Source organism: Parasteatoda tepidariorum, chromosome 9, assembly GCF_982258835.1.
Source record: "Parasteatoda tepidariorum strain Cologne lab strain chromosome 9, Ptep-v5.0, whole genome shotgun sequence".
NCBI classification, from domain to species: Eukaryota; Metazoa; Arthropoda; class Arachnida; order Araneae; family Theridiidae; genus Parasteatoda; species Parasteatoda tepidariorum.
In genome coordinates, this window is record NC_141763.1 from 49,787,172 (window position 1) to 49,800,887 (window position 13,716).

Genomic DNA, 13,716 nt, shown 5'->3' on the forward strand with positions numbered 1-13,716 from the left:
TTCTTTCAAAAAAAAACTTGACTATAATTTATAAAGGAACTTTACTTTAAATAAAACCTAAATTAAAGTGTTAAAAAAATTGATTAGTATATTGATGAGGAAGTAATAAATGTAGTAGGGTAAAGAATAAGATTTTTGAAAATGTTAAAATTTAGTTAAATAGTTGGTAAAATAGTTCTGCGAAACACTTCCGGACAGGTGATTAAAAAATTACTTTTAAGACGATATATAAGATGTGGAGAATTTTGCGATGATGTGAGATGCGCTTAAAAATGTTTACTACGTATTTTTATTAATATTTATAAAAAAATATATTCAAGAAATTGATAAATATTTTATTCCAAATCTATTCATACGTATGTATATTATTGAAATTGCATCAGTTATTGAGGGAAAAAAACTAAAAAATGAAAAATTATCACATTAAATAAGCATAATATGGTGTATAATCATATTCTGTCAGAAGCATGCTTTTATAAAACTTGACATTCGTTGAGTAAAATGTTTTTTATTCTATAAAATGTTTTATTCAAATTTCTTTACAAAACTGCGAATAGATTTTTAGACGACTGAAAAAGAAACATCGTATTTTATAGTTTTAAAAAATTAAAATTAAGAAAAGATTAGCAAACGATTATTAGCGAAAAAAATATGAATGAAATTTTACGTTACGCGCGCTAAGTCAAGTTCCTCGTAAGTTTATCACATATTAATATTAATCGCCCCATTTAATTATTTCTTCATTGTCGCCAAATTATTTTTTTTAAATAATTAATTTTTTTCATCTTTTAATAAATAAAAGCGGTTAAAATTTTAGATTTTTCAATTGAAAAATATGTAGATTAATATGACGTAAATAAATCCCTACCTTATAATTCAAAATTTTTTCTTCCTTACTTTAATTGAATAAAAAATTATAAATAATTATTAAAAATTATTTTTTTCATGAAATTATCTTTGAGTAAATGAGTTTAATGAGTGGGGGCAATTTTGTTTTGAATTGCTTCATTAGTTTTTAAAATATGACTGAAAACGCAAAAAGCGAAATTAACATTAAGGAGTCCAAACTTCGGTCTCCTAAACAAAGTATGGGGACCACATTTCCCAGATTGCGACTACCCCCTATATTTTGAAGATAAGAAATCCAGATGTAACAAAAAATACATGTTTATTCAGAGAAAGTACGCTTTTGTGTATGATTTCGTAACTTAAGTAATAGTTATCACTAATTAATAAGGTCACCCCCAGAGCCCATTAAGATTAACACTTAGTTCGTGAAAATCGGATCATTAGAACGAAAGTTATTCAGGGTGATATATTTTTTTTTGCGGGCTGTACCTTGGAAACAAATAAAATTATAAAAAAATTATTTTAGGTTTTTCTTTATCCAAAAACGTAAAGATGCCGAGGAGGACAAATAACAAAAATAAATAAATAAATAAAAATGAAATTATTCTAGCTGTATTAATTGTCTTTAAGCTTTGTGCATGATTTTGTAATGTTGTTCTGTATTGAATTAATGATTATTTACTTTTTTCTCAACCCGTACTTTGAACGGGTACCCAGCTAGTAATGTAATAAGATCAACTTTTTTTCATCGGCAATAATATTTCAAACTCATTATTTAGATAGCATATATTATTATATTACTCTTTCAAACTCACGCGAAATATAATCAGGAGAAAACCTGATCAATAACTTCTAAATTTCTGAAATAATATAAGAATTGAACTTATGAGGAAGTCGCAAGTAAAAAGTTTTTATCAGAATCTTCAACACGTGTATCCAACTGTTATCTTTAAATTTCCTTATACACTTCCTCTTACACAAAAGAAGAAGATAATTCTAATCAGTGCGTGTTGTTTTGACAGCGCGTGTCTAGAATGTCAATGATGACGCGTTGTTTCGACTGCTCGTGTTGTTAATAATTCATAGATGAATCAGATACGTTGCAGGAAGTATACACACGGCATCGAACTATTGCTATAAAAAGCATACCTTTGCATGTTTCCTTCTGTTTCGACATGAAGTGCTTCATATTTTCAGTTTTATTGATCACAGTGGTCCTCCTTGTGACTGTACAAGGTCAAGGTGGTAGACCTGGTTCTCCTGGAGCAGCAGGTAGAGATGGCTCTCCTGGATCACCAGGTAGTCCTGGTTCTCCTGGAGGACGAGGGAGTCCAGGTTGCCCTGGTGGTCCAGGAGGCCCCGGTGGTCCAGGAGGAAAAGGTGGTAGTGGAGCCCCTGGTGCTGGAGGAGGACGTGGAGGCCCGGGAGGATATGGTGTTCCCGCAGGATGCCCTGGTGGTCCAGGAGGCGCCGGTGGTCCAGGAGGCGATGGTGGTGTAGGAGCCCCTGGGGGTCCAGGAGGCAATGGTGGTAAAGGAGCCCCTGGTGGTTCCGGAGGCGATGGTGCAGAAGGAGGCGCTGGTGGTGTAGGAGCCCCTGGTGGTGGAGGAGGACAAGGAGGCCCTGGAGGCAATGGTGCTCCTGAATCACAAGAGGGTCCAGGTTACCCTGGAGGTGAAGGAGGTGCCGGTGGTGACGGAGGCGATACTGTTGGAGGAGCCCCTGGTGGTCCTGGAGGCAATGGTGGTGAAGGAGGCCGTGGTGGTCCAGGATACCATGGTGGTCCAGGAGGCACCGGGGGTGACGGAGGCGATGGTGGTGTCGGAGGCCCTGGTGGTCCAGGAGGCGATGGTGGTATAGGATCTCCTGGTGGTCCAGAAGGCCATGGGGGCGTGGGAGGCACTGGTGCTCCTGATGGTCGGCCAGGTAGACCTGGTCGTTCAAGAGCCGCTTTTGGTCGAAGACGCCGTGAGAGCCCGGGAGGCTACGGTGTTCCTAAGGAAATGATCATGCTAACCTTGTATCCAGAGTGTGCCTCTTATGGTAAATTAATGCACGATCTGTTTAAAGGTAAGTTATCTTAAATACGTGTTAAAATGATTTTTGTACTGTTTAAGATTGGAACAATTTTAAAGTTTCAGTAAATAAAATAAGAAATAGCTTATTACGTAGCAGTAACTGTTTTTTTTTGTCATATGGTTGGTAAAATGCAAAATATCGATGTCATCATTGTTTACAAGCCACTCTTAATCATGGAATGTAAAACTGGTTAACTGTTTTTAGAATGTAAAATATTGAATTATACCTATGTCACGGTTGCATTTAATGTAAAGGTTTTTGTAATGAAAAATTAGTTAATTGTTGACAGAATACAAAACTTAAAATACATCACAATGTAAAATAGTTTGGTTGTTTGATCTATCTTAAATTTCCTTTTATCTATTTGGTTCCGGCTATTTTTTTTAAATATAATTTAAATTTAATTGTTAAAATAAAGCAATAATTAATTTGATTCTGAAATAATATCAGATATTTTTTAAACATTATTGTATGTTTCCAACTTAGGTTTTGCATTTATTCTGGAAGTAGAAATGTCAAGGGCAATGTTTCGGCTCATGGCGTATCTTATTTCTACACATTCCTGCCTAATTCAAGTTCAATGTTATGTACTATGCTCAAGATAAAAACTGGACCTCCTTGAATAACTTTTGATCTAATAAAGGTATTTTCACGTTCTGTGACTCAATGGTTAGAGGAGTGACTTAATTAGTGCAAACGATATTTTGAGTTAAAAAGTCAGGCACACAACCTTATTTTCTCTGGAACATAGCTATTTTTTTTTTCTCGATGAATTTGGATTTCCGACACTCAAAATAAAATAGGCTAGCTGCAAGATGGGATATATAGAAAGTTTGGTCAGGAAAGTGTTCGATAGTTTGGACTCATTAATGTTTTTTTTTTCTTTTTGCGTATTTTGCCATATTTCAAGATCTCTTTAAACGAATTGAAAAAATTTTGCACATAAATATAAAATTCAATTAGCCACTGATAATTCCACGCAAAAAAAAATTAGTAAACTTTTATTATTTGCTATTATTTTAGTAAATAACAGTGGAAAAAATTCTTGAATTGTAAATTATGCAACTTTTGACATTGTTTTAAGGAATGTATTTTTACATGACAAGTTTGAAATTTTGAGCACAATTAGTCGAATTGTTCTTGAGAAAATGAATTCAAAAAACGCTACTTTTTCAAAATATGATTTCCGAGAAACTATTTGACCGATTTCGCTCAAATTTTGTTTTGTCCCTTAAAATTACATTTTTTGTAATGATGTAATAAACTACATATCTTACAATTTAATATAATGTATTTATTAAACGAATGAGTGCAAAAATTTTTCAATTCGCTTAGAAAATTTCTCGAGATATTGCGAAATACGCAACAAGTAAAATTAACATCAAGGGGTTCAAACTTCGGACAGCTCTCCTTTTCAAACTATTAGGATCCTATTTCTGAGGTTGCGGTTAGCCCTTATATTTTATGAGTTTGAAATCCGACTTCGTCGAAAAAAAGTTATGCTTACTCAGAGAAAATACGTTTTTTTGTCTAATTTCGTAACTTTAAATACCGTTAATTATTCAGCATATTTGAGGTCACCCTTTTGAACCATTAAGATTAAATTCTAGAATGTGAAGATTCGATCATTAGATCAAAAGTTAGGCAGGGTGTCCAATTATTATTATTATTATTATTTTTGCACGCTGTTATGTATAATCATTTCATGACCTGTTACATTAGGCTTCTTAATTCTCCCTGGACAGGCTACGATCGATTTTACTTTCCACAATGGTGATTCATCAAGCATTAATAATTCTTTTTTTCGCTTAAATATTAGTTAGAGAAAATGTGCATGTTTGTTTGACCATTTTGACAAAAACTTTTAAGTTATATATTATTAAGAGAAAATAATAAAACATCTTATATTTATTTTGATACATTTATTTTATTTTTAGTAAATCTTAAATCATATATTACATTTAAAATGTAATAGCATGAATGCAGGCTATAATCGTATGCTATAAAAGCTTATTTTTTTTCAGAAATGCGGAACGATAACAGAATTGGTCCAGAACAATGTCAATCAGGAAATCATACAGTGAGTTATAGTTATTCAATAAACATAATTACATTAATGAACGTAATAAATAAATCTAAACATTCAACTCGTTATAAAATCTGAAGCATAGACAAACTTTCAAATAATTTTAGTTCTTATTTTAACTTTTTCTATAAAAACTCAACTTTTCACCATTTTAGTTCAAGTGTTACCATTTGGTATAATTTTTGAAAAGCGAAAACATTTGAATAGTTGAAAAAGCATAAAAATATTTGGATATTTTTCTTAAATTTATGTCTTAAAATTTTAGTTGACGGAAATAGTACACTGAGAAAAAAAAGCGTGTTTGAAAATACCAAAATACGGTAAAATTTGCCGTGCTTCTTGCTCTATGGGAATACTAAAAAGCTCGGTAGTTTTCACTGTAGCGTTTCGATAACGAATTTGGTAAAATTAACAATAAAATATGATTTCAAAATATATAATACATGATTCGGTAAAATTTGTAAAATATTATTATTTTATATCATGATACCTCAGAGCATGACAAAATAAAATATAAAAACATTAGGTTAAATTTACTCTTTAGTTCTGTTTATTATACTAACTGTGTAGTAATAAGAACTATAATTTTAAAAACCAGAATTTCCGATAAACCGTGACTAAACGAGCTGGAAAATTACCAAATGAATGGTTTAAATACAGAATATTTTGGTTTCATTAACTAGAATTATGGGTTTATTTTCATTAGAAATGTCCTTACCAAACATTAAAGTGTTTTTATCAGACATTTTATCCCCTTTTTTGTACTATTAATAAGGTAGCCAAATTGCTAGTGTTACTGCTACACTGTAGAAATCAGTTATTCTACAGATAATCTTATTAAATTGCAGATTAACTAGAGTGATTTCTTAAAGTGCCTAAAAATCTTTCCTTTTCTAAAATTACCTAATTTAATTTCTTCATTGTAAAAAAGTGAGGCATCTTTTTGTATGTATTACTTTAAATATTACAAGAAAATAAAGGAATAAAAAATAAATAAAACATTTTTAAAAAAATAATAATATTTCTACGGGTTTGCATGTATTTCTAAGGATATGGTGTTATAAATAAAATATTACTTTTAACTTATAAAAATTGAGTTTATATAGTTCCGGCTAATTTTCCAGGTTATAAGTTCATTTTATATAAAGTTTATTTTCCTATAAATTTACTAAGTTTTAAATTACTTTTATAGTTATATAAGCGTTTCTTATGAATTTACCATTGATTTCTGATAAATCATAAATGCAAATGAAAAGTCGGCGGTTTTCGAATACCAATACTTACACAAAATAAATCACCTACTTTTCATCTGTTCTCGTTAAAAATTTTATAAGAAATTCCTGCAGCACAATTAAACTCAACTTTTATAAGTTATACGCAATATTTTCTTTATTACTTCTTCGTCCAGAGCCATGAAAAAGTTTTTGCCCTTTAAAACTTTTAAAATTACTTTATTTAGCGACAAATACCCATAATATATAAATATAACATTATAATATGAATATTTAGTAACGTATACAAAATAAACACGTGGTTTCAAAGTCATGTGTTTACTTTATTTATACAGTTTAGCAATAGAAATAATTTTGTTACTAACATCAACATACCATTCCAGTTGAATGGAAGTAATGGAATAGTTTTTTTTATTTATTTGTCAAATTTCTTCTGTGAGATATCGTAGATTTGCATCACTGGTGTACATTTTCATGTGCATTTGCATAATCATACTGTGAATAATTTAGTAGAAATTTTAAATGAAGGATTTTAAGTTGTTAAGTTTTTTCTATACTATATTAGTAACATATTTTGCTTTCAGAATTTCAACAAGAAGACATAATATACAAATTATACGGTTTTTTTTACTAATTTTAATTTTTAATGTTGCTGTGCATAGTTTCAATTAACCAGGATTAGGAATAAACAAACAGATTCAGATGTCTCTCCTGGGCCCGTGTATGCATATGGCGGCGGGGTTTTTGTGGACGTGCCTTTGAAAGAAATATGAATTTGTTACAAATGTAACAAATTTGCTGTTATTTATTTTCTAAATTTGAATGATTTTGTAGAATGTTATACATTTAAAAATAGAGGCTTCAATCTTAAGTTTATCACGGAATCTTTGTATTAATCCACTTTTTAAAGGTTTTGAGAACATTTAACAGAGTTGTTTTATGAAATTAGTGGAAAGAATATGATTCAATAAAGTTGGATTAATAACGAAAGCAAAGTATTTTTTAAATATTTATTTTTTGTAATACATTATTCTAAAACAGAATAACCACGAACGGTCCTGTCAACGCTTTTGAGATTTTTTTGCGTGTGCTGTCCATTCAAAACATTTCATCATTAATTTAAAGTTAATGGTTATTGAAAATTCAACTTAAAGTTGGCTTTCTGCTTTCAGATAAATTAAATTAAATAATAGTTACAAATTAGTACTTTAATTATAATATGTCAATATTTATTCTCCACTAAGACTTGGATTGTAATTAATTATATTAATTGAGTTGTATTAAACGAGAAAATAATAAGTTATCAAGGTTCGTCCACACTAGCCTCATAGCTTGTCCCATTTAGTAGGACTAGTGTCTACAAAAACAACCATTTTTATTATCAAGGTTCGTCCACACTAGCCTCATAGCTTGTCCCATGTAGTAGGACTAGTGTCTACAAAAACAACCTTTTTTATTATTAAGGTTCGTCCACACTAGCCTCATAGCTTGTCCCACGTAGTAGGACTAGTGTCTGCAAAAACAACCTTTTTTTAAAACAAAAATTATTTTGAAAAAATAAACAGTTTTGTAACTCTAAATAAAAACGGGAATTTAGTATATACCTATATTGCCTAACAGCAGTCAAAACTACTGTATTGTGACAGAATAAAGAAATTTGTTTAAAATTAATTTTTAATATTTTTTGTATTATTTACAATTATATAACACGATATTAGTAAATATTAACAATAAAAAAAGTACATGCTGTACAAAAAGTCTCAAAATTCTAAGAAATTTTGTCTTTATATACACCATTGTTTTTCTAATTGAAATTAAAAAGCAGTCAAAATGACTTCCTTAGGCAATCTAGTGTTAATATGGTATTTTGATAAATTAGTGAAAAATGTCCACATACTTTCCTCTCCCCTGTCTGAATTATTTTGATGCGCAGAAAATCTTACTTTTCGAAAAGCAGCTTCGCTAAAATGTCTATCATTATAAAAGATTTTGCATTTTATAATTTTTTTTAAAGAAATGATAGTAGGTAAAGTCATATAATTAAAAATAATTAATTAAAACAATTTATTTATAACCTCTCTGACAACGCATCCTAGATCTACTACATAAAAGAATTAAAAATTTGATTTATTTTAAAACTTTTATATAAAACGCTTAAATTAAAACTTTAAAAAAAAACTTTTTATTATATTTTGATTTAATGATCTTGTCAAGAATCCAAATCTGATTAAGAAAGTAATTTTTGTGACTAAATTCGTATCGTCTTCACCAAAGCACTTGAACAATTGAGATTAATTCTTAAGTACGTGTAAATCTATACTGAGAATAAAAGTATGATCAAAAACTACCAGAATATGATAAAATTTAACATGTTTCTAGCTCTATCTATGGGAGCACATAAAAGCATGTTAATTTTTCGGAAATGCTTTGGTAATGACTTTAGATAAGATTAAAAATATTTATTTAATATATATATTATATATATTTTTATTTCTAATTATACAAATATTTTTATTTGATTTTTCCAGTCAAGTTCCATTGGACTTAAAATATACAAAACACTTGAAAAATTGAAAATTATATATAAATTAAAAGCAAAACAAGAAAATCTGCGGTAGCCTTGAGAAATTATTGCGACCAAAAGGGGTAAGTCAGAGCAAGTGAGAAACTCATGCCGTTAATTAAGAAATCGACATCCACATTAGCGAAGCAAGATTCCAGAGCAGATGCGAGATATGTATTAATTTAACGTAGGTATAAAATATATGTATTATATACGTATTAATGTATTAATATACGTTATGTATTATACGTTATATATTATATGCTATGTAATATACGTTATGTATTATGTACGTTATGTATTAATATACGTATATGTATTAATATGCGTAGTTTTTTTTTTATCAATTCTGATTTGTATTTTTCATTAATGTCTGGTGGGTATTGAATATGGGCTCCTTGCGAGCGAATCGAAACATATGCACTGTAATAAATTCCAGATCGAACTGCGGTAAATTACCAGCACCCTGTGCTGTGTGCATCAATCGTAAAATTAATTTTACCTTAAAATCCATTTTTACAGGCAAATTTTATACCATATATTTTACGTTAATAATTATTCAACAAAAGTGACTGGGTGATCTTGAAATAAATATTGCTGTAAAAATTAAAGTATGTAATGTTTTTTGTTCAATAAAAGTTTTCGGTAAAAAGTACCGGCACTCTGAATGACGTACCTTGTACTGTAAATTGATTCCGATTTTTTCATCGAATAGATTTTTTTAACCTTAAAATGTTTGAAGTTACTTTTTTTTCTGATAGTAGAATAAAGGTACTTTTTGCCGTGTTCCTTAAATGTAAAATTCTTTTTATTTTTATATATTTATTTTTCAGATATGCATGTCTGAAGATGTGGAAAAGGTTCGCTGTGCAGTAACTGAGCCAATGCCACAAGACTGTGTGGATAAGATTATGGAGTTTGTGCAAGGAAATTCATGTTCCGGGAACGAAGTTTGATGAAATCGAATTTAAAATTAAAAATATAGCTGTTGCCACCTTTTATGATGAAACATGAAATATCGGTGAAATAAATATATTCAATTATGAAGTTCTATATTTTTTAATACAAAATTTGCTTCAATAACACACTTTATTTGTTCAAAACTGAAAAAAAAAATATTAATTTAATGTTTATGATAAGTAGTTGAATTTATTACGGAAAAGTTAGAATTCCGATTTTAAAATTTTTTTTAATTACATCGTTTCTTCCTAAAAAAAAATTTTTCTAATTGAATTGGTTAAAATTAGGGATGGATCAGATTATAAACAGTCATTTATACAACTGATTAGTTGATTACATTTTTATTCGCTTATAATGCTGATTTAAAAATAATTTTGTCTTGAAATAAAACGCCTATTTGATTTAATTCGGATACAAAACAACGAAAATTTTGTTTAAAAATATATATTTAACTTTATCGTGACTTTTAATGGTGCAATAAAAATTTTATATATCTAAGGATTCAAACAAGCTGCAACTATCACAAGTTAATATAGTAATTATGACGAAGGAATAAATTAAACATAATGCTAAACAAAACATATTTCATTTAATTGTACCTCAATAATTTTATCAGCTGTCAAAAGAATACAAAATGAATATTGCCAAAATTTCAGAAAATTGAGCAACCATGTTTAAACCGATCACAGTGCTGACTTAAAATGATAAATGGAACATTCGTTTGAGTCCACTAGCTGTCGAGCTAACCGTGTAAGGTTTTTGCGATTTTCCTCTCTATGTAACGCAAATACAAGTTAGATCCATTACAAAGTCCTCCACGAAGACTAGTTTCTCACTATGCTTGATCTGGGAGTTACCTTGTCGTCGCACGTGGCTAGGGGCACATCTCTGTTATGACCTATACTGGAGCACACGAAGGAACAGTTCATAATTGGGTAGCCCTCTTAGCATCGTATGACAACACCTCTGGGCATGGATTATAATGAAATTTTAATTTTAACGATGTGCCTTAACTCTCTTGGAAGCTAGTCGCAACTTTTATGCAACTTCTTGTTGTGTGTTGCGTTTTTAAACTTGTACATTTCGACAAAAAAATAGATTAAATATATTTTTTTAATAAAGAACTGTACCTGGAAAGAGAAACCGATTGAAATTTAAACCAACGATACGAAAGATCTAAGATTTGATGAAAAAAATCTTATGCGACTGAAAAATGTTTTTTCTCCGGTATTATCAGTTATTATGGGTAACATGTATTAATCCAGAAGAAAAACTTTTTAAGTGGTGCTGCCATCTAGATGTTAAATTTTCAAAATATTAAGTTATTCTCATCTTATTTTTCAATAATTTTTAAAGGCTTTACAACTAAACTTTTTATTTTGGAAAGTAATTGATACTATCTGAAATCACTCAATTCATGATGTGTTCATTTAAAGCACTTGGTACTAAGATCATATACTGAGATAAAGGCTTAAAGGCTGCCCTCCCTGATGTGTACATCTAATTTAAGAGACACAGTTACATTATAGTTTTGTAATTAAAATGAAAAAGAGGATGTTCCTCTTTCATTATCAGGTTTCCATAGCCTCATTAATTTTGTTAGGAAGGTGAGATGCAATCAACAACTAATAGTACATTAAAGAAATTCTATCTGAATCAACAATTTAAATTACGTAAAGAAATTTTTAAATAGATGTTTAGTTAATAATGGTAATTTATAACATGTAGTTCTTTCAAAAAAAAATTTCTCGCCCCTATTTTATTTTTTGGAGTCTTATTTACTTATTTTTTTTATTCATTTTTTTATTCATTTATAACATGTAGTTCTTTTAAAAAAAATTTCTCGCCCCTATTTTAGTTTTTGGAGTCTTATTTACTTATTTTTTTTTATTCATTTATAACATGTAGTTCTTTAAAAAAAAATTTTCTCGCCCCTATTTTAATTTTTGGAGTCTTATTTATTTATTTTTTTTTATTCATTTCTTTTTTTTTTTTTTCATTTAAGTGAATGAACGTTGGTGATTAAACTGCATACTGGTGATTTGTAGTAGTGTCGAGGTTATTCAATAATAACGAGAAATTAGGAAATTTATTTTATTTTAGAACAGGGCTGAAGCTCCATTTTGAAGTTACATTTTCTAAAGATGCCCCCAGGTAACCTTCACAACAATTATATAGATTTCTTTTTATCTTAAACTTAACTAATTCTGACAGTTTATTTCTTTCAGTTTCGTGTATCATTTCGCAGTATTGATCATTATCGATCTATTGATTATTTAGTTTTTTTTCTAACTTGTATGAAAAGCGAATATTCTGGTAGCAATAATAAAATACTGGGAAAGTTGCATGAACACAAAAGAATAATTATTTTTAACTCAATTTTTCTCAGTGAGAACGTTAAGTTCATTAAAAACACAAAGTGTCTTAAACATTGTCTACTGACATATTGAGATATGTTGAAGCCATTTAAAGGCTATTTTTTTTTCTTTCTCTTTTTCAACTATTGATTCACAACTATTCAACTATTTATTCTTCAGTTATGTATGAAGATGCTGTTTCAAGTCTTTCATTCTCTTCTTTAAGCTAATCGCGTTATAGAGTTCGAGAACAACACTGAGAAAAATTTATCTAAACTACCAGAATATGGTAAAATTTACGGTGTTTTTGGCTTTATGAAAACACCAAAGAGCTCTGTAATTTTTATCTAAGTGGACTGGAATCATTTAGCAATATAAATTAATTTTATGTACTTAAATGAGACTAAAATCAATACTTTCCCAGAGAAATCACAATTTTTTTTGAAAGAAAAACAAAATGTGACTTACCTGTTTCAACTCTTTGTGTATGAAAACAAAATTTTAAAAAAACCGTCCCATTCACTATTTTTATTTTATTTATTATCACTCTCCAAAAGACTAAACAGCTTTCAGTTAAATTAGGTACTATTTAAATATTAAAAAGAAGAAGAAGAAAAACGGCTGCAGCTCAAAAGTTATTTTCACGCAAGACTAAAGTATTAAAAATTTAAATTTGCAATACTATAATTACCGGAGATGGAAGGAAAGTAGCTATTTTTAGAAAAAAATCAATATATTTTAATTATCGCATGTACTTTGATAAGTAATCAAGTTCGGATCTTAGAACTTTTTTGATATTTTTTTCTGTGACAGTTACTGCCTCTGTTTTTAGAACTAATACTGAAAAATACAGTAATAAAAGGCTAAAACTGTATAACAGCAAAAATCTTTTTCTTTCCTGCGTAACGTCTAATGCATGAAAAGCAAATAACGTTATTTTTTATAGCATAGACTAAGAGTGTGATAATTTTATGAAATGGTTACATTATATAGGTAGTTAAGATAACACCACTGGAACACGTAACACAAATTAATATTAATTTTTAATATATAATGATCATCCTTTATATAATCATTATTTACATAATTTAATGAATACGATAGCACGAACTAATATTAATTTCTGATGTGTGATGATCATCATATACATAATTATTTACATAATTATTTGTGATGCCACAATTGGCATACACATATTTATTTTTAAGATTTTGCGTTGATAACCCAATTCGCTCCTTGTAACTAGGCACCAATTTTATGGAGAAGGAATATTTCAATACTTTCTTTTTATTTCATTATTATGCAGACATATTAATTCACTGTCGCCTATAATCGAAAGCAAAAATCTATTTATAACTTTTTATTCTAATTTTCCAACGGCTAAATGTTTTGGTTGCATGGTTGTAATAATTCTCATAAATTTGTTGGCGACTCGTGATCGCCAAGGTATTCTTTTAAACCCATATTGATAGGCTGGTTGGCTTTGTTTTGGCTATGTAATATTTTAATAGATCGCCAATTTTGGATCTCCTACCAATGCTTCTGTCTCCGTTGGGAGCAATTTACATGTACCTTTTAATTTGGCTTTTG

General features: G+C 29.3%; 1 protein-coding gene across 1 annotated transcript; it reads left to right on the forward strand.

Moving 5' to 3' along the window:
- The first annotated feature begins 1,843 nt into the window (after positions 1-1,843).
- Positions 1,844-9,856, forward strand: LOC107449859 (uncharacterized). The gene is made up of 3 exons (XM_043039519.3): positions 1,844-2,919; positions 4,953-5,008; positions 9,643-9,856. Exons 1-3 carry the CDS (start codon positions 2,025-2,027, stop codon positions 9,763-9,765), a joined length of 1,074 nt encoding a protein of 357 aa, XP_042895453.2. The 5' UTR covers positions 1,844-2,024; the 3' UTR covers positions 9,766-9,856.
- The last annotated feature ends 3,860 nt before the right edge of the window (positions 9,857-13,716 follow it).